This window comes from Histomonas meleagridis (assembly GCF_020186115.1).
Source record: "Histomonas meleagridis strain 2922-C6/04-10x chromosome Unknown contig_242, whole genome shotgun sequence".
In the NCBI taxonomy this organism is placed as follows: domain Eukaryota; phylum Parabasalia; order Tritrichomonadida; family Dientamoebidae; genus Histomonas; species Histomonas meleagridis.
In genome coordinates this window covers 23,464-49,416 of record NW_027150828.1, presented here as the reverse complement: position 1 = coordinate 49,416, position 25,953 = coordinate 23,464, and the positions used below count along the sequence as shown (strand labels likewise).

Here is a 25,953-nt window from a genome sequence, read left to right as displayed (position 1 = left end):
AGAGCAAAAATTCAAAAATTTGTCTTTACAATTTTTTATAATTCATATGTTCTATAAATAGGATAATTCTTGAAGCAATTTATTCATTATTGGAGGCTCTGGACAAAGAAAAAAAATGACTTTTTGAATTAATTTTGCGGAGGAACGAATCTTGATTTGTAACCGCATTGATTGTTCCTCCAATAGTGAGCGATACTCACAACAAGTAACCAAATGAATATTCATAGATAACATTAAAACTATTATTTTGATAATCAAATATTTGATAAAAAATCTTTTTTCGGGTTCCGGCTTCGTTCATCGGTTAGGATATACGGTTCTCATCCGTGCGAGCGGGGTTCGACTCCCCGAGCCGGAGTTTTTTTTATATATTTGTAGAAAATGATTTTTGCAATTGAATTTTCAATTTTTCATTGATTGTTTTTGATATAAAACAGATCCAATTTATAAAAATTACTTTACTTATTGTTCATCGTAGTAAGGTGCTCTTATTGGATCTATTTGCTTAAGTTTCTCCTTTAGTTCGGAAATCTTCTTTTCGTCCGGATTTGGAAGTGCTCTTTGTAGCCAAATTCCAGCAAGATAAGGATATTTGCACTTTGGCTCATCATGCATTAATTCGTCCATACCGCTTACTTCCTCTTGTAGAAGTTCCACATTTTCTTTGATTGAAGGACGAGTAAGAAGCCATCGATAGTAGATCCAACTTGATTGATCATTAGGATCGGTCCAAAATGCAGCTTTGGCAGTTTCTATCTCTTCTTCAAAGTTTGTGAGGTTTGGTAGTTGTGAACGGTAGTGCCATGCACTGAAATTACTGAAATTGGCTGCAATTAACTTGGATGAAAAAGCAAGTTCTTGAGTATATATGTCTTCACCACAGCGTGAAACAGCCCAACGGCGGTGACGCCAGACATGGAAATTACGGCAATCGGCAGCTAAGTATTGATTGCATAGTTCGACTTCATATTTATAGTCAAAGTTCTCACAAAGATCTGCACACCAACGACGGTGATGCCACGCCCAATAAGCTTTAGGGTTCTTACGAAGTACTTGTAACGCAACTTGAAGTTCTTTTGTTAGATTCTCTTCAGTTTTGTTTTCAAGAACTCTCTTCTTACGCATATTCCATAGTGTAGCAAAGTCGTCAAGGTAAACCAATAATTGTGCTGACTTTGGTAAAAATTCTTCGAATTTGGTAGGGTCTTTAATAGCTTCATTTGCTTCAGCAATCATTTCTTTAAGCATCTTTGCTTTCTTTTGGTCTTTGATTCTTTCTGCTTCATCAATCGAAACCTTCTTTCTTCCGTGCATTTTGCTGTCACTTTTTTGGGCAAACATTCGAAAAGTGACAAAAACAAATTTTAAACGTCTTCTTGAGAACGTTTATTATTATGCTTGAAGCGATTTCTTCTTCTTGCTTAAAATCACCTGTAATACATTCAGAATGGTCCCCAAAAATCGACGTAATTGCTTTAACATATGCTGTTTCACCTGACTTAATTGAACTTAGGAGAATGGATTGGACAAAAGTCAATTCAATAAAATTAAATTCTCCAATAAATACATTTTGCTTCAATTCGAATGGAAGAAATATATGTGTTGCAACAAGTGATAATATATTATCTCTTTTTAATATTGAAAATAGAGAACTTTTATCTTCAATTTCATTTAATTCAGAAATTACAGCAATTGCATTTGGGGAATACAACGGAATTAACATATCAGCAGTAGCTCTTGATAACTCGGAAATATCTCTTTTTTCAGATTTTCATTTTGCTTTATGCAGTATTTCATTACCTCTCCCAGCAATTAAATTATCATTAGATGGAATGAATCTTTATGCAGTCTTAGAAGATTACACAACAGTTTCTCACTATTCGCTTCCATTTCTAAATGATTATTCAGTAATTCATTCTATTTCTTCATCATTATCAGAATACTGGAATCACCACCAAATTATCAACAATTCGAAGGCGTTAATTCATGAGTCATGGAAACGTATTTGGGATGAATCCAAACAATTTTCAAATTTCAAAGATCAAATTGTTAAATCTTTCCTTACAGGAACAACGCCACCAACCATTTCTACCGAAGTTCACCGTTCGAGAGTTCATAAATCCATTATTCACGAATTTGATCAAATTCAAAGCATTATTGCAGATCAGATTATTCCATCATTTTTATCTATGGACAAAGCATCGAATAGTCTTTTTGAAACCTTGGAATTCTTGCCCGCTCTTGGAATTACCTTGGACTCAATAGATTCAAGTACACAGATCAAAAAGTGCGTTTCAATCCTCAAAAGCATTCGAAAACTCAAAAACTGTTTTGATGCACTTTTTTGTTATTTGGATTCACCGCAAACGGTTTTAACCGACTTAGAAAAGTTATCTGTTCCAAATGCTCAATTTGCGGATTTTCTTATTAATTACTTCCAGATGTTTGATATGCTAGAGTTCTCAACTGGCGAAGGTCCTATATGTAAACCTGTTTATAATGCTATTCAAGAAAGAAACATAGAGTTAACAGGAGTTATATCGTCAATGCGATGTGGTAAATGTTGTTGCATTGCTGAAACTATTTTAGTGTATTCGCTTAGAGAAAATAAAATAACCGAGTTAATTGTCGAAGGAAGGCCACTTGCTGCTTATGCATTTGACGATGAATCTATTGGTTGTTTTTACAATAATGACGGAAAGATAATGTTCAAGATGATAGGCGAAGAAGAACAAGAACCAAATGAAGTATCATTGATTGGAGCATCTGTATTTGTATTTAGCCCAAGGAAAATTGCACTTGTATCTTCTGACGAATTGTTTTGTTCTGTTGTTGATCTTGAATCTTGTGCTGGTGAAGAAGAGGAAATCGAGGAAGATGAATAAATAATGTTATTTTTCATTTTTATCAAAAAAACAAACAATGTTATTTTTTCATAAGAGCATTCGCATGATTTTTAATTTTAGATATTATTTATTTTCAAAAATAATTCCATTCTCATAGGAATAAAATCCTCAGTTAAAATGTTTACTTTAAATTAGTGTTTTTTTCAGTATTAATCTGATGAAATTGTCTTTGTGCCAAGAAGAAACCGACAGTTTACAACGGCTGTGTAAGTTCAACCTAAGAAAAAGTTATTTCTTGGGTATTCAATATTGAATTCTACTCAATTCATATAGAAAAATCCAATGAAATTATTCTTGGTTTTGAATCATGTGTAGAGTTTGGTCGGTGAACAGTTTTAATTCGAAATGAAAAAATTTTGCTCATGTCTCCCTCCAATCGACGAAGCATGTTCACATCAAACAGAGCTTTCACATATCAGTGACGAGGAATTCCAAAATCTTTTTGAGCCATATCATTTTACATGGTATCATAGAGTTTACCAAGCAGTTTGCTTCTTTGTCTTTTTAGGACCAATAAGAGTTATTGTTCCATTTGTTCTTTTCTTACTTTCTATAATTGTTAATACAATCCTTCGCGGTATTTTGCATTTGCTTGGAATGGGAGATAAATTCCACAAACCGTTCATGAATTTCATGATTGCCGGTTTCCGATTTCTCTTATATTCGTTCGGTCATGTTTGGATAAAAGTTTCAGGTAAAATTGATCCAGAAGCTCGAATTTTCATATCAAATCATTTTAGCTTTGCTGACCCATTTGCAATCCTAACAGCAGTTCATGCATCCTTTGTTATGAAGAAAGAACTTTCAGAAAATCCAGTCTTTTCTCTGATATATGAGAATAATGATCCAATATATGTTGATCGTAAAGTTTCCACAGGTGCATCAAAGTACATAATTGAACGCGCTAAGGATCACGCAAGACCTCCTGTCCTTATTTTCCCTGAAGCTGCCACATCAAGAGCCGAATATATTCTCAAATTCCATCGTGGCGCATTCATTACAGACGAAAAAGTTCAACCGATATGTATGAGGCATTGGCAAATGTTTGTTCCTAAGGGTTGGAACTCATATGCATGGCCAGAACCTGGAATGATTGGTCATATCTTAAGACTTTTAACAATGCCATTCTCAATTATCACAATAGAGTTCCTTCCAGCAATCACTCTTAAGAAGGAGGGCAAAGGAAGCGTAGAAGAATTTGCGAAATATGCACAGCTTTTAATTGCAAATCACCTTAAGGTGAAAGCTATTGATAATTCAAGTGATGACCATTTCAAGCTTAAACGCCAAAACGCTAACCAAATGAACCAAGAAAGAGAAGGAAAGATCAAAAGCAACTGAATTCCAAAAAGTGAAAACCGAATTTTCATCTGAAAAAGTGTACTCATAAAATAAAAACCGTAATTTGACTAAACGTTTTGTTTTGACATGTGATATGAATTATGAATGGGGAAAAGAAAGAAATAGTAATCTCAAAAATTCTTGATGAAGAAGAAAAAAACTTAACCCCAGAAACAGATTTGGATGAAATCGATAGGCAGTGCCGGTTAATATGGCCAAATTGGTCCCCTCCTAAAATAAATTCATTTGAAAACATTGATAAAGATGATGATCTCTTTGATTCTGATGATTACGAAAATTATACAACTTCGAGCGATGAATTTGAAAAAATCGAGCAAAAGACACTTACAAAATCTGAAAACGAATCACAATTTGATGGATCTAGTATAGGATCTCTAAAGTCTGAAATAGATTCTCTATTTTTAAAATTCAAACTAGCAACAAATTCATATGATTCATCCGAAAAATCTTTTTTTAGTGAACCGCTTAAAAATCTTGAGCAAGATTATGCTAACATGCAATACAATCATCTCGAAAGTTCAAACAGTCATGTTGTTTTTGGTAACATTGATATCAAAAATGATCAAAATGATTCTCAATATGATAAATATGAAATCCAACCAATACAAAATTTCACACCAACTGAATTGATTAATTTACGAAATGAAAATGCTGCTTTGAAGAAAGAGATTATATACATTGAAGGAATGATTAAATCTGAAGAAGAAAATCGCAAAAGCATTCTTTCAGCAATAGAGAAGAGCGAAAAGAAACGAAAAATTTATAAGGAAAAAATTGACTTGGGAAACAAATAAAATTATTTTTTAATTCTCTATCGAAGTATCAACCGATAAAAAATTGAATAAAAAACGATTATTTTTAATTCAATTTTTGTAAAACGAACTTCACCAGAAGCAAAAATGTATAATTTATAATTCAAAATAAAATTAGGTTTCAATATTATGAATTGATTTTTGCTGCAAAAATGGAAAAAGCAGTATAAAAATAAAAATTTATAAATTAGTATCGATACTAATAAAATCTTTAAAGCTTTAAAGTAATTATATATAAATATGTTTTTACCTACATTTGCTTTTGTAAGTAATAGTAATTTTTCTTTATTTTTTAAATTTCCGATGTTTTTTGGGAGCTTCGATAATTTTTGTTTCGATGATTTTTCCATTCAAAATATTCAATGATATATTTGGTCAATTGATAACTTTTTAAATGTAAATTACGGTTGTTACGGTTAGATTTTTCACTTCAAAAAATTTCATGTTTTTGTTGTTTACTTTAGCATCATGCATTGGAAAAGAAATTCCAACCAAAATTACAAGTCACCAAATATGTTCAGTTTTGGTCCGTGAAATCCAAAAACAATTAAAGTTTACTGATAAAATTGATGTAATTCAACAACGATTCACAAAATTCTGCAAACTTCATCATAATAATCAAGAAGGATTATGCAATACAATTATTCAAGAAAAGCTTAACGAAACTATTGAAATGATTAAAAGCGATAAACCATTTGATTATATCTGTGATTCATTGGGATTTAAACGCGAAGATTTCCAACCAGAAAATGTTATACCAATAAGCCAATGCGAAGAAATTGCTGATAAAATTAAATCAGAAAGTCAATTTGATGGAAATGTGAATATGACTTCTTTGAGAGAAAAGCGTACAAATGTATGTAAAGAATACCCAGAATATCCAATGCCATGCCGTTCTATCTTTAGATTTGTTTCAGCTCAACTCCGAAACCCAGAATTCTTAAATCAAACATCAAATGAAGTGTGTCATCAACTTGAAAAGAAGCACACCATTCGTTTGGAGTAAAAGTAAAAGCTGTTGGAAACTTTTATTATTTTTAATTAATCTGTAGTTTTACTAAGAATATTCAAAGTTATTTATATTTATGATACAATTTTGCATAAACTACGCAATATTTTCCCTGGATTACCCAGAAATTAAATATTTTTTAATTCTATAAATTCACAATGTCAGTAAAATTTTTTTGTTAATATAAATTTTAATATAAGTAGGATAATTCTGAAAGCAATTTGTTCATTTCTGGAGAATCTAGACAAAGAAGAAAAAATAACTTTTTGCATTTCTCTTCTTCTTATCTATTCATTTGCGATTGCTTTAAATATACTTTTAATATTATAAATTACAAAAATATATGATACTTAGTGGACTCCTTCCATTTTGAATTAGAAAAAAACCTTAAATTTTATTATAGGTTTATTCTCCAAATATTAATATTGACTAAATTTTTTTAATACTTTTCAAACAATTTTTAAATTTTTAATCATAATAATATAAATATGCTTTTAAAAAGCAGGTAGCATCGCTGGTCTAATGGTAGAATTTCAGCTTGCCAAGCTGGGGGTCCGGGTCCGATTCCCGGGCGATGCATTTTTTGTTTTTAAGTGTAAATATAACATTCCAGTATAAAGCATAATTATCAATGATGAAATGACTTTAATTAATGGAAAAAATTTTGTTGAAAAGTTTATGAATTATAAATTGCACAAAAAAAAAAAAAAAAAAATCGATTTTTGTATCTTTTATTGATTCAATATCTTCTGGAACACGTCATACATTTGTTGGAATGACCTTCTCAGTAATTCTGACCTTGCATAATCATTTTGTTCTCCTGCTATACTAAAGTATTGTTGCAGAAGTTCTTGAGCGCCAAAGAATTGGAATCCCTGAAGAAAAGCATTTTGGAATGTGTTTGGATCGAATTGTTGTTTTTGTGACAACATGATATGGAACTTATATAAGTTGTTTAATGTGTTTGCCCATGGTTCGTGGAAGTTAATAGACTTATTAAAAAGTATATAAAGCGACGGTAATGTGAAATTTTGAGTAACAAAAACATAAAATTGTTGAGATGCAGCCATTGCATTACAGAACATTAAGGCAGCGTCTAGAAGTACATGTGAATCATATCTTGACTTCAATATGAAATTTACATTATCAAACATTAATTTGATGATATCATCCGGAATCATTTTAGTAAAGAAAGAGATCATAAATTTAAAGAACTCTGTAATGCATTGATGATAATATTTAAATATGTAATTGTTTTCTTCATTTGGTTTGAATAAAATAAACGAATTAATTAATGATGGGACATAATTACATAAATGTATTACAATGCCTTGGAAAGCATTTGCATCACTAACATTGTTTAAAAACTTATTGCTACATAAAGCTAACGCTGCATTAGACATTGAACCTTTAGCTACATTTGGAATATTGAAAAATATTTGTTGCATTGTTTGATCAAATGTAAATTTAGCTACAGTTTGAATATAATACGAAAGTAACTCATCATTTTGTGATACTGGGTTATTAATGTTTGTTAATAATTGAATGATTTTACCCATGATTTCTTGATCTACATTGACACCATGTAAAAAGATTAGAGCTGACTTAAATGATTCTTGACTTTGTTCTTGTTGAATTCTTGCATATAATTGATCGATAATTTGTGATAATACACCATTTCGTTGTTGAGGATTTTCAATTGTATTCAGTAAAAATGCTGCCGACCTAATGAAGCCATTTTGTGTACTATATAATAATGACGTAATAAGTTCGAAATCTTGTAATATATATTTGTTATTATTAACACTCAAATTATATTGAGTAAATTGTTGAAGTGAACATGATAAATTATATGATATAAATGGTGGAACTTGATTTTGTTTAACCAACATAGTTATCATATTTATAATTCCATTACGTATTTCGCCATCAAGTTTTTGACGAATAGCTTGTGATTCTAATGAATAAGATAATGTAGTTAAAAATATTAAATATTCATTTGATCCACGAGGATTTAAAAGTAATTGTTTAAAGAGTGCCAAATAATTTGGTAATTGTTGTTCAATAATTTGTGGCATTTTCTTATATAAATGGCATACTGTAAATGCTAATGCAGAACATAAATGTGGATTTTTATCAATATCAAGCCCTTGTGCAACATTTTGTAATAGTTGGAAAACACCTTGAAAATTAAATAATGAAACACATTCCAATAATGAACAATAACGGGTGGCTTGAGATATTAATGTTCGGAAATCCAAACAATTACTACCGAAAATTTGAATAAGTTTGTTCAATACGCTATTAGTTAATGCTTCTGCTACACCAGGATTTTGCGCCGAAAAATTATAAATAGAACGTACTACATGTCGTGGAGCTTGATTTGGTAATTGTAAAATGTTAAGCGCAAATTGGAAATAATCTGGATTATTTGTTAACATTAAAAGTTGATCAATAACTTTGGAGATGGAGATACTAACGCGGGGATCATTTATTTGGAAAAATTGTGGAATTTGATTGAGGTTTATGACTGTACTAATAAGTTGCAATTTCGTATTATCATCAACTGTTCGATTAATTAATGCTCTGTATGTGTCAAACACAAATGACACGCATGGAGGAGAATTTAGCCCTTGGCCAAGAGCTTGAATAAATTCTTGTGAATATAAAATTTGTGGATTTGCCCATCCTGCAAAGGTTGAAGCAGCACGGTATGCATTTGCTGGTGCTTGGGGGATAGTTTCCATGATTTTTTTGTACATTTCCTGGAATATTGGTGATTGATTAAGTTTAGCTTTAAGCTCACTTATCTTTTGATATGTTGTGGGAGTTACGTCACAAATCACTTTCGAATAAGCCCAATAAAAATCTATTTCATATGGTTTCCCTTGGACTATTTGTAGAAATTCAACTGGATAAAATTGGAAAACAAACATGGCCTGAGCTTTCACAAATGCATTTTTTGTTTCATCTGCCATTTGGCCGTACCTTTCTTCAAACATTTGAGAAAAAAGAAAACCTTTAAAAGTGTCATGAAATCCCTGAGTTTCATGTCTTTCTTTAAGCCAAACTCTGATTATTTTTAATGTATAAACTTGAGAGGGTACTGATTGAAATGAAAAGAAGTTTTGAAAGCAAAATTGAAGGATATTTAAATCTTGTGCCCATTGTGTTAGAGTTTGTTGACATTCACCTTTGATCTGTGGTGAAAGGTTCTCATTTATTGGAGAGTATGCTTGAAGAACAATGTTTTGGAATTGGTTTATATCAACCATTGTTAATAATGACAGAAAAAATAAACCGGTTACAAATTGTGGGTTCTGTCATTTTTGAGAGGGTGCGGACGTTTTCACTTGACAAAGTGAACCAAAAAATTGCTCGACGGCTTCCCTTGAAAATGTTCGCCACAATGTTACCATGGAATGATCATTAAAACAAGGTTCTAATTTTATTATAATAAATGTATTTTATTAAGACAAAATTAAAACAATATTGTTGGATCAAATGATTAGGAAGAAAAAAAAAATGAGGATACAATTTTCATATGAACTACAATGAAATACGTTAAATTCATTCCAAATGAATTAATTAAAGAAGATAACATTGCTGAACAAATTTGATTTGTTGAATGAAAAAAATTTGTTTTTATTTGATTATTTGATGCATATCATCTCTACTAAGTAGAGATAAGCGTGGTAATAGAAGGATAAGAAAACATTAGTGTGTTAAGTTATCTTGAAATTAATTTTGAAATTATTTATTAATCAAATAAAATTTATTGTGCATAATTATGGTTAATATTATTGATTTAGGTTTGCATATATAGAATTATTTGTGGAGTTTGCATTAAAATTATTTGGGAAATGAAAAGACCAACACAAGAAGTAAAGTATTCAAATTTAGGCACAAAAAATTATTTTAAGAATGAATTCTAATGCGTATTTCAAGTTTATGTATGAACTATATATCACACTAAACATAGAAAAAAAGAAAGATGTCTTAGTGCAACTTCAAAAATATAATCATAACGATGAATTATTTGACTATATAAAAGAATTTATCTCAAGCCCAGACACAATTCTAGATGATGTTTTAAATATTATAGAACTCGCCACTTCTTATGTAACTTTTGCTAATGATTCATTTTCAGTTTCAAATATTCAAGCATTTTATTTTTTAGTAAAACTTGTTATTGAATCAGATTACTCTGATAGAAACATCAACAATTACAAAGAATTTTTGCGAATATCTTTTCCTATTTTACAATCAGAATCTGTTTTAGATTATTTATTACATCTTACCTTTAAGCGATCTGTTATTCCATTATCTATTTATTGCACCAAAGTTCCATCAAGTTATCCCAGGATTTTCAAAATTTTCATTGATATTGGAAAATGTGATTTAACAAATATGTATACACAATGGTATGAAAGTATAATCTCAATAATGAATAGTGAGAAAGTTAATGTAAAAGACGCATATGCTATCGAAATCTTTTCTAAATGTCTTCAAACAGACGAAGTTCCTCTTTCACTCAAATTCAAACTCATTGAACGAATTGTGAAGTTTATGCAACCGAATGTTTCCATCACCATTTTGTCTAATCATTTTTTAAATCTTTTTAATACTACAAAAAGTACAGTTCATCCTGATGAAGTATTATCAGCCATTTTACTTATAAAAAGAGTTTATAAATTTTCGAAAAATAATTCAATTCCTGAACTTAAGACACAAGATTTAATTGATTGTCTTTCACATTATTTATCTAAATATTATCAACCACAAAAAGAGATTGATGAAAAACTTATGAAATTATTTAATCAATTACTTGAAGGAGAAATACAATCGATAATAACTCAAAATATTTCAAATGAAAATGTGAATTATTTTACATTGTTTTTAATATCACATTATCCAACAAAAGAATTAATACCAAAATTATTTAATGAATATCCAAACATGAAAAACACGCATGACTTAATTTATTATTATTTACAAAACAATACATTACCAATAAAATATTTTCCACAACTTTTTTCCATATTAAATTTAAATGAATATCAAATTCTTGATAAATATCTTGAAACTGATTTAAATCTTTATTTATTATCAGCTATTAAATATATGTCAAATAAGCCAATAATACAAAAGATTCAACATATTATAGAAATGTTTTATAATGAAGGTAAGAAACAAAAGATTCCAATAATTACAAGTAAATATTCAAAAGAAGTATTCCTATTATTAGTTTCAACACGTTTTAATTTTGATTCTCATATATCTATTGGCTTACGAATGTTTTGTGATTATTTACATTATTCGATGATAACATCCGAAAAAAATATTAATAAAAAAGAATCAAATTTAACAAATGAAGATGAAGAAATTAATAATCTTCATAATAAAGAATATGAAATATTTAATTATCAAAAATCCGAAGAATTTTCTTCTGATATTAATTTTTGTTATTCTATAGTAATTAGAGATTGGGTATCAATCCCCGAATTAAAAGAACAATTTATAAAAATATTACTTGATAAAATTAGTAATGGATTTACTATTTATGCATATTCATTAGCTTCAATTACTGATGACATAAAAATATTTCGATCGATTATTTCTAAGTTTGAAGATAATAAATTAAAAATGTTTTTGTCTTTATATGGTTGTGCATTTCCTCAATCATTTTATCAAGAAGCGAAATATTATTTAAAGAATGATCCTGAAAATGAACAAAAATCATTTTTAAGTCAATTATTATCTTCTAATTCAAAAGATAAAACTAAACGAAAGAATATAATTAGACAAACATTAATTAAGATATCGAAATATTTACCATTTTCTTCTTCATTATATGAATTATTATTACTTTCATTACCATTAGAAAATGAAGATACTGAATATGTATGTAAATGTGTTGTATCAATACTTGAAAATCTTACTGATAAACAAGATTTAAATACCTTATTAACAAAAATGTTAAAACAATATTCAAGATATGATTTAAATAATTTTTCGAAATTATTAAAATTGATTTTAATTCATTCAAAAGAAATTCCTAAAAGTTTAATTATTCAAACTTGTCAAGTTTGGTTAAATATATTAATAAAAGCTGATATTAAAGAAGAAAACTCTATAGAGAATTCATTGTTTTCACCTGAATTTAGAAGTATTACATTAAATTTATATTTAACTGAATTAGAAAAAATATTTTCTAATAGCGCAAATATAAATTTACAAATATTTCAATCACTTGAAAGAACTTATTATATAAATAATTTTGAAAATGGTAAATATATTGGAATCGAATTTTATTTAATCCAAAATATGTTTAATCCAAACATTAATATTTCAAAGATTTGTATTACTTTATTAACTAAACTTTATTTAATTAATTCAGAAATTGATGTCGAAAAATTACCAAAAGTTTTTACATTTGATTTTATTACATTAGTTAAACCTTATTTAATTGAATTATCGAATAAAATTTCAAATCCAAAATTATTAATAACAAAATTTTTAGAAATTCCAATTGGTAACAAAAGTGAATTTTCTATTTCATTATTAACAAATTATATTATACAAATTAATCCTAAAAATTATTTTGATTCTAAAATAATCAAATTAATATTTCAACATTGTAAAGATATGAAATTAGTTGCAGATTTCCCAATTATTCAACAATACTATAAAGCGCTTGATTTATTTTCAAAGACAAATTTATCAAAGTTTTATTTACAATTATTAGATGCAAATGATGGCGAATTTTATTATAATTATTTACCACAATTTATACAAAGTTATACAAAACAAATATTTCAAATGTTATATAAAACGACAATCGAAATTACTAAATCGAAAAATTTAAAGAAAATTAATTTCATAATTCTTAGGAAACTTTTAAATATATTAAATATTTATTTAAAGAATATAAATGTTGAAATAATTTCATATGAAGAAAAATCACAAATTTTGTTTTTGATTATAATATTTTTAATTTTTGTGAATTACATGAAAAATAATCAAATTCCTTATGATATATCTTTAAGTGTAATTAATAAAATTGATTTGTTTTCGATAATTGGAATTCCTTTACCACCGAAAATCGAATTTTCTACTGAAGAACAATATATAGAAACAATTTCTATTATTGGACGTTCATTAAAATATTTAACTGATTTTAAGATATTAATTTCATTTATTAATTTATTATTTACATTAAATAATAATATAATATATATGAAGCCATTAATAGTAATAATTATTAATGTAATGTTATTCATTGATGAAAATTCATGTACAAATGAAATGAAAGCATTAAAACAAAACATTCAAGAAAAATTATATAACTTATTAATTAATAATGAGATATCATATGATTTAATTAATTATATATATATTAATAATCCGAATTTCTTTTCATTAAAAATACTTTCAACATTAAATGAAGAATATATAATAAAAATACTTAAAAACACATTAAGTTCTTTACTCACTATCTCCAGCAAAGAAATTAATACATTTTTAATAATAATCATAACAATTATACGTATTAATCCAAAGAATATTAATAATTATTATAATAATATATTATACGTATTATCAAATCTTATCGAAACAAATAAAAAACAATTAAACTCTATACAAATATTAAATATTATTGGCGAAATTGCAAAAAGACAAAATAACCCAAAAATTTTCATTAAAGAAGGTCCGATTTCATTTTATTCATTAGTTCCATTACTTTTCTCAGAAGATCAAAATGTTCAACATCGAGTTTCAGGAATTGTTTCCGTTTTAATATTAAACTCTTATAAAGACATCGATTACGAAGCGTTATTCGCTTCTTTAATGTCTTTATTTTACGCATATGAACAAATTTCAACACATTACGTTTCAATGGCGTTGAACGCATTAAAGTTCGTCGATAAGACAAAAGATAAAATTAAGCATTTGAAGTTGCTGAAGTTTATATTTCAGCCAATTTTGGCTGTAAGTGACGGACCGTGTAACTTCGGTATGGCGGAATTCTTGAAGTTCTTGAAACAATTGGCTTTGGGTTCATTGGATAATAATGAATTCGATCAAATCGTCGATTTGATAACTTTGTTTTCTTTACCTAAAAATAAAGTTGTTCAAAAGGCTAAATAAAAATTATTTAATTATTATTATTATTATTATTATTATTTTCTTTCTTTCTTTCTTTCTTTCTTTCTTTCTTTAAAAAATATGTTAACATCGTATGGAGATTTCAAATTATTCACGAAAAAGCAAAATAAAACAATTTTTAATTTTATTATAATATTATGAGTTACAAATTCAGTTAAAATCTTATATTAGAAATTGGAAAATAATAAGAATAATAAAATTTTCATGTTAAAAAAATGTGGTATATTTAAATAACAATTTTGTCACTATACCAAATAATACATTTGAAGGTAATATCAATTATTATATTTTAAGAATATGATAAAATATCTTTTGGACAAAAAAAATTGAAGATAAATTATGTATCTGATTATCCGCCATAAAAATTCATGTTATAGATATGTCTGTATACATATAAATACCAAATTTCATAGTATACCAAATGAAACAGTTTTATTTATGTGATATTACGATAGAACTTTTTCATAAAAAAGTCGATTAACCGACAAAAATTCTGAATGTAAAAGACGTTATATCACTTCACTTTGCCTTGTCGTGTCTGATAACAAAATCAAAGGAAAAAACTCAAGTCAAAAGATACAAAATGAATGGGAAATTTTGAATTCATTCAAGGGAATAATTTTCTCATTGAATAAAGAAAATATTAAATTATCTTCAAATTTAATAATTAGCAAATTTGATAAAAATTATTCATTATCATTAAATATAATAATTACCAAAATGATATATACATCATTTGTTATAAAAATGAATGATTCTGATGTTTATATTTGTTTTTTAAAAGAAATTGAAACTTTTGAAGTGAATAATAACATAAAATCAAAAATATTCGAAGTATTCACAGATTTTCTTCTTGGTAAAATAACGCAAGAATCACATTATCTTCTTGAGAAATTAATTGAATATAATTTTCTTGATAAAATTATTCTAAATTTATATTTTATTCACCACATGTCAGAAGAAGAAATAAAAAGTGTAAAAAATTCAAATAAATATTATGCTGATCAAAAAACCAAAATATTTTACGAAAGTTATGAAGAACTTTCAAAGAATGATTGGGAACTTCATAAGAAATATATTAAAGAAGGACATAATCCAAATGAAATTGCAAAAATAATTCGAAATGATGAAATCGAAAAACTTCAAGAAATATCATCACAAACAAAATTTGATTTTAATCAATATGTTGAACCATCACTTTATGAAAGATGTTCATTTATTAATGAAGAAAATGTTTCATTAATTGAATATGCTGCATTCTTTGGCTCAGTAAAATGTTTTAAATATTTACTTATGAATGGTTCAGATGTTTATTTTACAGGTAAATATGCAGTTGCAGGTGGAAATGAAGAAATTATTCATTTATGTGAACAAAATCATTCATCATTTGAAGGTGCATATGAAACAGCAATTGAATTTCATCGAAATGATATTTTTAAATATATTTATGAAAATAAAATTGAAAAAATTAATAGTTTAGGATTGTTAGGAAGACATTGTATTAACTATCATAATTATGAAACATTCACATTTTTAATAGAAGAAGGGATGGAAATTAATAATAGAATTATTAATGAAGCTGCAGAACTTGGTAACTTATATCTAGTAAAATATTTCCTTCATAATAATCAAATTCCCAAAAATATTTTAATTTTCGCTATATGGTCAGGAAACACCGAAATTATGAAATATGTTTTAGAGGAAAATGGTATTGATGTAAATGCTAGAAGTATTTATTTGTTTTATTTTGTTTTTATTTTAATAATTTGGTAATTCAAAATAATATTTGGAAATTATTTTAATTATTTTGGACAACACTTATTTGGGCATCTTTAAATGGTCATACAGAAATCGTTAAATTACTTCTTGAACAAGAAGGAATTGATATTAATGCTAAAGATAAATTTTATTTTAATAATTTTATATTTCAAAATAATATTTGGAAATTATTTAAATTATTTTGGACAGCACTTATATTAGCATCTTATAATGGTCATACAGAAATTGTTGAATTACTTCTTGAACAAGAAGGAATTGATATTAATGCTAAAAATATTTATTTGTTTTATTTGAAATTTATTTTAATAATTTGATATTTCAAAATAATATTTGGAAATTATTTAAATTATTTTATACAGCACTTATAGAAGCATCTTATTGGGGAAAAACTGAAATTGTCAAATTACTTCTTAAATACAAAGAAATTGATGTTAATGCCGAAGATATTTATTTGTTTTATTTAAATTTTATTTTAATAATTTTATATTTCAAATGAATATTTGGAAATTATTCAAATTATTTGAAACAGCACTTATGAAAGCATCTGATAAAGGTTACATAGAAATAGTTAAATTACTTCATGAACAAGAAGGAATTGATGTTAATGCTAAAAATATTTATTTGTTTTATTTAATATTTATTATAATAATTTTGGATTTCAAAAGAATATTAAGAAATTATTTAAATCATTTAGAACAGCACTTATGTATGCATCTTCAAATGGTCATACAGAAATAGTTAAATTACTTCTTGAACAAGAAGGAATTGATATTAATGCTAAAGATATTTAAATGTTTTATTTGAAATTTATTTTAATAATTTGATATTTCAAAATAATATTTGGAAATTATTTAAATTATTTTATACAGCACTCATCAAAGCAGCTGAATATGGTTATATAGAAATTGTTGAATTACTTCTTGAACAAAAAGGAATTGATATTAATGCTAAAGATATTTAAATGTTTTATTTGAAATTTATTTTAATAATTTGATATTTCAAAATAATATTTGAAAATTATTCAATATATTTAAAACATCACTTATAATTGCATCATATGAAGGTCATACAGAAATAGTTGGATTACTGCTTGAACAAAAAGGAATTGATATTAATTACAAAAATATTTATTTATGATATTTGATATCTATTTCAATAATTCTTTATTTTAAAATAATATTTGGAAATTGCACAAATTTTTTCAAACAGCACTTATAATTGCATCATATGAAGGTCATACAGAAATAGTTGAATTACTGCTTGAACAAAAAGGAATTGATATTAATGCTAAAACTGTTTATTTGTTTTATTTAGAATTTATGAGAATAATTTGATATTTCAAAATAATATTTGGAAATTATTTATATGATTTGATACAGCACTTATTTTAGCATCAAACAACGGTCACATAAATATAGTTAAGTTACTTCTTCAACAAATTGGTATTGATGTTAACGTTATGAATATCAATTTATTGTGTTTCAAATTTTTTTATGATAATATTAAAAAATAATTTAAAATATTTTATACAGCACTTATGGTTGCATCTGGGAATTGTCACACTGAAATAGTTAAATTACTTCTTGAACAAGAAGGAATTGATATTAATCCTAAAAATATTTATTTGTTTTATTTAAAATTTTTTTTATTAATTTTATATTTCAAAATAATATTTGGAAATTATTTAAATTATTTTTTACAGCACTTATATTAGCATCTTATAATGGTCATACAGAAATTGTTAAATTACTTCTTGAACAAGAAGGAATTGATATTAATGCTAAAGATATTTATTTGTTTTATTTGATATTTATTTTAATAATTTGATATTTCAAAATAATATTTGGAAATTATTTAAAACAGCACTTATTAAAGCATCTTATAATGGTCATACAGAAATAGTTAAATTACTTCTTGAACAAGAAGGAATTGATATTAATGCTAAAGATATTTATTTATTTTGTTTATATTTTATTTTAATAATTTTGGTATATTTCAAAATAATATTTGGAAATTATTTAAATTATTTAGTACAGCACTTATGATTTCATCTGAAAAAGGTCATACAGAAATTGTTAAATTACTTCTTGAGCATGAAGGTATTAATGTAAATATCAAAGACATTAATTCATTTTGTTTAATATTTATTTAAATAATTTAATGTTTTGAAATAATATTTGGAAATTAAATAAAATATTTGAAACAGCACTTATGTATGCATCTTCAAATGGTCATACAGAAATAGTTAAATTACTTCTTGAACAAGAAGGAATTAATATTAACATAAAAAATATTAATTAATTTTGATCAAAGATTGTACCAAGAATTTACTGTTTGAAAATAAAATATGAGAAATATTTAAAATATTTAAAACAGCACTTATGTTTGCTGTTGAAAAAGGTTTTCTAGAAATAGTTAAATTACTTCTTGAACAAAGGGTAAACAATATTAATGGTAAAGATATGTGTTCATTTTGTTTAAACAAAATAATTATTTTAGAGATTTAATATATCAATATAATATTTGGAATATGTATAAAATATTTGAAACAGCAATTATTTTGGCGGCTGTTAAAAATCATACTGAAATATTTAAGTTGCTTCTTAAACAAAAGGATATTGATGTTAATATCAAAGATAATTTTTCGTTTTATTTTGGGTATGTTTTAATAATATGAAATTTATTAATAATATTTGGAATTTACTCAAAATATTAAATACTTCTAATATATATGCATCTATTAATGGAAATACAAAAATATTTAAAATGCTTCTTGAAAAAGGAATTGATATTAATGCAAAAAATATTTCATCTTTAGATTCAATTTTTATTCCAATTTAATGATATTTAAAAGTATAATTTGGAAATTATTTAAACTGTTTCAAACAGCTCTTACTTGGGCATCTGAAGAAGGTCATACAGAATTTGTCAAATTACTTCTTATACAAAAAGGAATTGATATTAATGTTAAAGATGTTTTTTTGTTTAATATTTTATAATTGTATTTTAAAATTTGGTATTGATTTATCTTATTTTGGACACCTTTAATGTATGCAGCATCAAATGGTTATAAAAATCTCGTGAAGTTACTACTTGAACAAGAAAAAATTGATATAAATGTTCAAAATAATTTTTCACTTTACACAATACTAGTTTCAATAATTTTGGATATTAAAATAATATTTGGAAATTACACAAACTGTTTGACACAGCACTAATGCTTGCATCTGAATATAATCACATAGAAATCGTTAAATTACTTCTTGAACAAGAAGGAATTGATATTAATCCTAAAAATATTTATTTGTTTTATTTAAAATTTATTTTAAAAATTTAATATTTCAAAATAATATTTGGAAATTATTTAAATTATTTAAAACAGCACTTATTAAAGCATCTTATAATGGTCATACAGAAATAGTTAAATTACTTCTTGAACAAGAAGGAATTGATATTAATGTTAAAGACAATACTTGTTTTATTAAATGGACGTTTATAAGTAATGTTTGGAGGCTAATTAGACTGTTTAAAACAGCACTTGTTTTAGCAACTGAAAACGAAAATGATCTAATTGTAAATTTGATAACAAAAAAATGTAGTTAATCTGAATCAAGTTCAAAAAACGAAATTCATATGGTATGATGATTTCTTTAGTATCTTATATTTACCATCACACCAAAATTGGGTTGTGTTTCCTATAAGAAAATGAATTTGATTCGAAAAAAAAATAGTAAAATAATTATTAGTAAATTATTACAAGATACATTTTAAATTCAAGTCATAAATAGAATGTTGTGACTTGTGTCATTGTGTTTTATATTATCTAATTTTAAATATGATTATTTTTCGGGTGAATATGTCATTAAATATATGTTTACAAAAATTTCGGAATTACCGAAACCTCAATTTTTTAAATCACATTTTTATATGCACCTTACATCGTTCTTGTTGAAATGTTTCTGATAAAATTTTAACTAAAGTCAAAAATTTTATCTAAAGTCAATTGACTTGAGAAGTTTTAAATTTTTTCTTTTTCTTGTGAAACGCAGCTTATGAATTCTAAGGGGGTTCTGCTTTATTGACCACTCGATAATGAAGTATTGTATTGGATCTGATCAATGATTATTCAACCTAAATTACATCTTCTGTAACTTCATAAGTAACGAAAACATAATATTAATATCAGTTCTCCAAAATTTCGTAAAACAATTAGAAGAATTTTTTTTATTTTACCTAATGTAATCTGCAGACAAATACCTATCCACAAAATGCTCATATCCTTCTTCCGACAAGTAGAGCAAGTGCATGTTGTTCAACCCCACGTCCGGATTGCCCAAGAAGTCCAAGTAGAACGGCTCCTGCGTGTAGAACATTCCGCGGCCTCTGTTTTCGAACACGAAAGACGGCTCAGTATGCTTAATGTTCAATGCCATCAAAGGCACAGGATCATAGTCGTTTTCTTCCAAAGCCTTTAGTCGCTCGTTTTCTTTAATTATTTTTCCATTATGCAAACAGATGTAATATTGTGTTTGCGAATTTTTAATTTCATTCAATGCATTATATGGCTCTTTACCCAACATAAAGAAATTCTTTGGTAAGTTAATAAGTTTATAAGGTTCAAATGTATATTCTTCACCATTAAATTCAAATTCATATTCATGACATAAATTCTCATTTGATAAAATCTCATCCCAATCAATATATGAGTTATGTTCTGATGAATTATACAATAGAAAGTGTTCTGCTAACTTAACACGCTTTAAAAACAGCGTCAATTCTTTTCCATTTAATTCACCCGCGCACTTTTTCGTAATGTTCTTGATTTCATCTTTCGGATTTTCTGCAGTAATTAAATCACAAATAAAATGTCTAAAATTGGTCCATTTCGTATATTCATCATATAATACATCACCCATTTTAACTAATTGTCGAATACATAAGTAAAGATTTCTTGCCATGATTGAATATTTATCATTATCTAAACATGCAGGATTAGATCTTAATCGAACTTCATAAGTAACAATTAAAGAAGTCAAAGAATTAGCTAATATATTAACATTATCATCTTCATCTAAATCCATAATACGTTTAAATTTCCTTAACGTCTCCTTAACGGTCTCTGTTTCGAAATCTTTTATATTATCAAGTTTCGGTATGAAAGAATTCTTAAGCATTCGATCGATAGGGCAATTAATTGGTAAACAATCATCATGTGATAAATGTTTACATATTGAAAATCCATAAACGGCATCCCATTCTTTATCGCCATCGAATTCTAAAGGTAAATGAGTTTTAATTATGAATGAAGGATAACATAAAACTTCATTTTCTTGATTGATACTACATACGCAACATGTATCTTTTTGTTGATTAATGTTTAAGTCTTCGTTATTATTATCATTTTCTTCTTGATCTTTTTGATTAAAGTGTTGTTGTAATTGTGCAAACTTATTAAGGATATTTTCACGAAGCTTTTGTGCTTTTTCATGATTTATATTATTTTCTTCTTGAACTTCTTCATCATTTGTTTCTGTATCAACAAAAGACATTTTGTTTAATGCGATTTTTCCGATTTTTCCTAATTTATGTATTAAATCTATTAATGAATAAGGTTCATTATCTTTATAGATGAATTTTTGTTTCATAATTGACTCGAAATTATTTGGTATATTATTAATGAATTCTTCAATAGTATTAACTTTTATTGGTTCATCTTTAATGTTTATTTCATTATTTGATTTTTCTTTATTTTCGAATGCTAAAATTAATAAATTCAAAATTAATTGATTCGTTTCATTTGATTTATTCTCTAATAATATTAAATAAATAATTGTTATTAACGTGGGAGTAAATAAATATGAAACTAAATCTAATCCTTTAATTTCGGGGTTTAATGGTTTAAATGGTATTAATTGATCAGGATTTTGTGATATATACTTCGAATAAACTGTTAATACTTTATTAATTCGATGTACTGGTGCAAGTGGGTCCCATAAATCAATAGATTTTAATCGATATAAATTACCTTTCGATGTATGAATAGTAGATGTAACATTATCGATATAATATTTAAAGCCAACTTCTGTTAATTTTTCGCCAAAGTTTAATAAGTCTTGAATTTCGTTGAATGGTCGAGGCTTAAACAAAAGCTTCTTAACTAATCGTTGTGATTTAATAGCCTTATCATCTTTAAGCATTAATATTCGATCAGTAATTAACGTCGAAATTAAATATATAAAATCAAATTGTATTAATTGTTTCTTTTCAATTTTTTCATCAAATAAACCAATAGTATGAGCAATACAATTAATGAATTGTTCTTTCTTAGTGATATAACCTGCGCAATATTGTAACAAAACAAATAAACGAAAATGTAAATCACCATGTTCTGTAAAGATTTCCAAGAAATTAATATAACCAAAACATTTATTAATGATTGAATGATTATAAAAATAAATAGAAATTAAATTCCTTTGTAAATTTATTGAGACATATTGTAAGAATTTGTCTAAATCTTTTATTGTAGTTTGAAGTATTTCTTTGATTTTATCGCCTTCATGATCTAATACTGAAACTAAGAAGAATATTGACTCAAAGTTCGTTGATATTATCGCATTATCAAATAATGAACACTTTAAAAGTTGTTCATTATTTTCATTTCCATATAATTCAGTATAATAATTATCAAATTTCTCAAGTAAATATTTTGAATCAATTTCTTCTAAATGTTCCATTTCTTGTAATGTAATACCAATATAAATATTATATAATATATTAGGAAAATGTGGTATTTGAGTAATTTCATTAATATTTGTTATACCTCTTTCATCAGGTTTAAGTAAAATTGATGTAATTTTGTTTAATAGTAATATCATATTCTTATGTTCATTTGGTATACGAATAACAGCATTTATAATTTGATGGAGAAAAGCAAAATCAAATTGTGGAAATAAAATATTTTTGTTTTCATTCCCAACCATTCTTAGGCTATATTCTCGAGTTAATTCTAATACTTTAATATATAATGAAATCCAATCAAAATTTTGATTATTTATGTTAAGTTGAAGTGGTTTCATAGAATAAGAATGAAACAGAAAGCTCGAAAGTGGTCGAAGATTTGTTAAATTCCGTTCATTCTCAGGTGATTCATACCAATATTTCATATATGTAATAAGACATCGGAAATTGGCATTCGCAAAATACTCTGAAAAGACGTTGTCGATCAAAAGACATCCAAAAAGTTCAACGATCTTTTTGTTGATTGCTAATTTATTGTCAAGCGCATTATTTAAAATATTATAAAATGAATCATTTTTTGTAAAGCCTAAGACAACACATCGACGGCAGCCATCACCAAGATTAACAAATTTTAAGAACCAGTCAATTAACTTGATTAAATGTGACGGTTTATCTTTGGCAATTTCATGTACGTATTTGGATGCACATGTAAAAATAGAAATAAGAATATTCATAATGTCTTTTTCAAGATATTTTTCTTCTGGATGTTCACAAACATTTTGATGATGACAACAAAAACCTGATTGTTTCCAAAGTGATAGATCACCACAGTCACAGCTTCCAATTACATTAGGCTTGAAAATTATTGCATGACCTTCATGGTTTCCATTAAGATAACATTCAAAACATATACAACTTTGTTCTTGTTCTTCACATGTATGACAATGAATAGCAAGTTCTGGAGCTGCCCATGATTTCTGACATGTGGAAAGATGTTCGTTCTTTTTAACATATTCTATAAATTCATCAAATGTTGTAAATTCTTTAAGATGACAAAGGACTGCCTCACAGAAACCAATGGCAGCAAGGGTATGAGTTTTAAAAAGATCTGAGAGTGATGCCTCGTCGAAGTAGGAAGTCATTACTAAATATGCCATTCAAATTTTCATAAAGTCTGTTGAAATGCCACAAGTGACAAAAAATGGAGAAAAGTGACATTCAAAACTTGTAACTTTATGACCGTTAATATCCTATCGTTTTTGTCTTCGAAAATGCCAACAACATGACTTTTGATGATTTCGCAATAGGAAGAAATGATTCCGATTATCCACCTGTAGGCAACTATGATATCCCTAGTACGATTGGTTCTGGACCGAAGTTTACAATGCGTTCTCGACATAAACAATTTGAAATTGATTATGATCCTTCTTATAACTTACTTCCATCAACACTCAGTAAAAAAGGCTCAACAATTGGTCGCAAGTATTATACAAAAAAAGAAAGCGACAATTTCCCAGGACCATCTTATGTATCAACTACAATTGGCAAAGGTCCTAAAACTTCAATTCACAACCGACATCCTACAACTTCTGATGTTACGCCTGGTCCCGGAAGTTATACTCTTCCTACAAGTACTTTCAATGGTCCCAAATATTCCATTGGCGTTGGTAAACGATTTGATTACTTTGTAGATAGTGCAACTGTTGCACCAGGAACATATTATCCTAAGCCGCCAATGGAACAACGTCGTCCAATGACAATCTCATCTAAAACACCAGAACCTTTTCGACGTAAGCAACATCCAGGTCCTATGTATAACATCAGGGAAAAAATAGGGTCTAGTACACCAAAGTTTTCTTTTCCCAAAGGATCTAGAGATCAACCAATTGAAATCACGCCAGGTCCATTAGATTACCAAGGCACTCCAAAGTCCACTAAAATAGGTCCGAGTCTCAAAGGAAGGACAAAAGTACGTTCATTCGATGTTAACCCAATGCCTTATTATGATGTTGGTACAACGATTAAACCACGAAAAATGTCAATGCACTCTCGGCCGCCAACGAGTTATGAAACAGTATCACCTGGTCCAGGGATGTATGATATTCCATCGTCGATTGTACCAAAGAAGAAAACCATTGGCGTTCGCTCTAAAACAAAGAATCCGCACGACGAAATACCTTCTCCTGATAGCTATGGATGCGTTGACATAAAGCCTAAGAGCTCTTCGATCACCGGATTCCTTGGATCTGGTGATAGATTTGTAGTGAACTTAAAAGAAGAGGCTAAAAAGCCGGGACCTGGTTACTACGATCCGAAAAATAATGAAATTTCGGCTTCAAAGAAAGGACATAAAATATCGAAATAAATGTTTTATTTGAAATGTCTCTTTTTAATTTGCAAATTCATTTGGAAGACTCTTCTATACTTATATATTAATTTTATAAAATACCAACTAATCCTTCATCAAACAGAACTGAACTCTATATAGGCTTTGAATTCAATGAATCATTTGATACCAAAATAAATTCATTTGTTGAGTTAATGCAATTCAAAATGCAAAACCAAAATTGTTAACACTTTACCAATTATAATCTTTACATTGAACATTCCAAGCATAATATATATATATATATAAATTAGATAATTTACATTTTAACAAAAGAGATGACATCAATTCACCGAAATTGGTATTTCAGTTATCTTATCTTGTAAATTAAAAAAAATTATAGAAATGTAACAAAAAAAATTGCATTAATTAAAAAATATTTACAACAAACATATGGAATTAATCCAGATTTTCCGATTCGAGTAATTTCAATTTTGCTTCGAGTTCTTTTATTGAAGGATCGCCGCTTTCTTCAGATAAGCAATCAACATAATTTGACATTTCTTTTGCACATCTTCCAATTTCTTTCATACACCTAAGATATGCTGCAGAATATGATTCAAATGCAGAAACAATAATTTGTATAAAAGTTTTTTGATATTCTTTTTCTTCTTTTTCACTTTCTTGCTTAAGTGATTCAAGTTCTTCATAAATACTGTTTTTCTTTGCACAGCATTCTTCGTATGTTTGATGCTTTTTACTTCTAAAAAGAGAACTGACAGAAAATGACGTAATTGATTTTTCAGGTTCGTTAAATGATTTCACTCTTTTGTCATATTTATCATAACGTGC

At 26.9% G+C, this 25,953-nt stretch overlaps 7 protein-coding genes across 7 annotated transcripts; 4 read left to right on the top strand and 3 right to left on the bottom strand.

Annotated features, from left to right (window-relative positions):
* Positions 1-462: 462 nt before the first annotated feature.
* GO595_004058 (geranylgeranyl transferase type-2 subunit alpha) lies at positions 463-1,341 on the bottom strand (the record flags this gene model as incomplete). The annotated part of the gene is made up of 1 exon (XM_067917148.1): positions 463-1,341. One exon carries the CDS (start codon positions 1,339-1,341, stop codon positions 463-465), a length of 879 nt encoding a protein of 292 aa, XP_067775776.1.
* A 491-nt stretch (positions 1,342-1,832) lies between these two features.
* On the top strand, positions 1,833-2,885 carry GO595_004057 (uncharacterized protein; the record flags this gene model as incomplete). The annotated part of the gene is made up of 1 exon (XM_067917147.1): positions 1,833-2,885. One exon carries the CDS (start codon positions 1,833-1,835, stop codon positions 2,883-2,885), a length of 1,053 nt encoding a protein of 350 aa, XP_067775775.1.
* Positions 2,886-3,251: 366 nt separating this feature from the next.
* GO595_004056 (Acyltransferase family protein) lies at positions 3,252-4,247 on the top strand (the record flags this gene model as incomplete). The annotated part of the gene is made up of 1 exon (XM_067917146.1): positions 3,252-4,247. The coding sequence occupies one exon, from the start codon at positions 3,252-3,254 to the stop codon at positions 4,245-4,247; it is 996 nt and encodes a 331-aa protein (XP_067775774.1).
* A 1,275-nt stretch (positions 4,248-5,522) lies between these two features.
* GO595_004055 (uncharacterized protein) lies at positions 5,523-6,086 on the top strand (the record flags this gene model as incomplete). The annotated part of the gene is made up of 1 exon (XM_067917144.1): positions 5,523-6,086. One exon carries the CDS (start codon positions 5,523-5,525, stop codon positions 6,084-6,086), a length of 564 nt encoding a protein of 187 aa, XP_067775773.1.
* Positions 6,087-6,820: 734 nt separating this feature from the next.
* Positions 6,821-9,091, bottom strand: GO595_004054 (uncharacterized protein; the record flags this gene model as incomplete). The annotated part of the gene is made up of 1 exon (XM_067917143.1): positions 6,821-9,091. One exon carries the CDS (start codon positions 9,089-9,091, stop codon positions 6,821-6,823), a length of 2,271 nt encoding a protein of 756 aa, XP_067775772.1.
* An 11,175-nt stretch (positions 9,092-20,266) lies between these two features.
* On the bottom strand, positions 20,267-21,586 carry GO595_004053 (Zinc finger in N-recognin family protein; the record flags this gene model as incomplete). Its single annotated transcript, XM_067917142.1, has 1 exon — positions 20,267-21,586. The coding sequence occupies one exon, from the start codon at positions 21,584-21,586 to the stop codon at positions 20,267-20,269; it is 1,320 nt and encodes a 439-aa protein (XP_067775771.1).
* A 2,471-nt stretch (positions 21,587-24,057) lies between these two features.
* Positions 24,058-25,140, top strand: GO595_004052 (h-shippo 1; the record flags this gene model as incomplete). Its single annotated transcript, XM_067917141.1, has 1 exon — positions 24,058-25,140. One exon carries the CDS (start codon positions 24,058-24,060, stop codon positions 25,138-25,140), a length of 1,083 nt encoding a protein of 360 aa, XP_067775770.1.
* Positions 25,141-25,953: the final 813 nt, after the last annotated feature.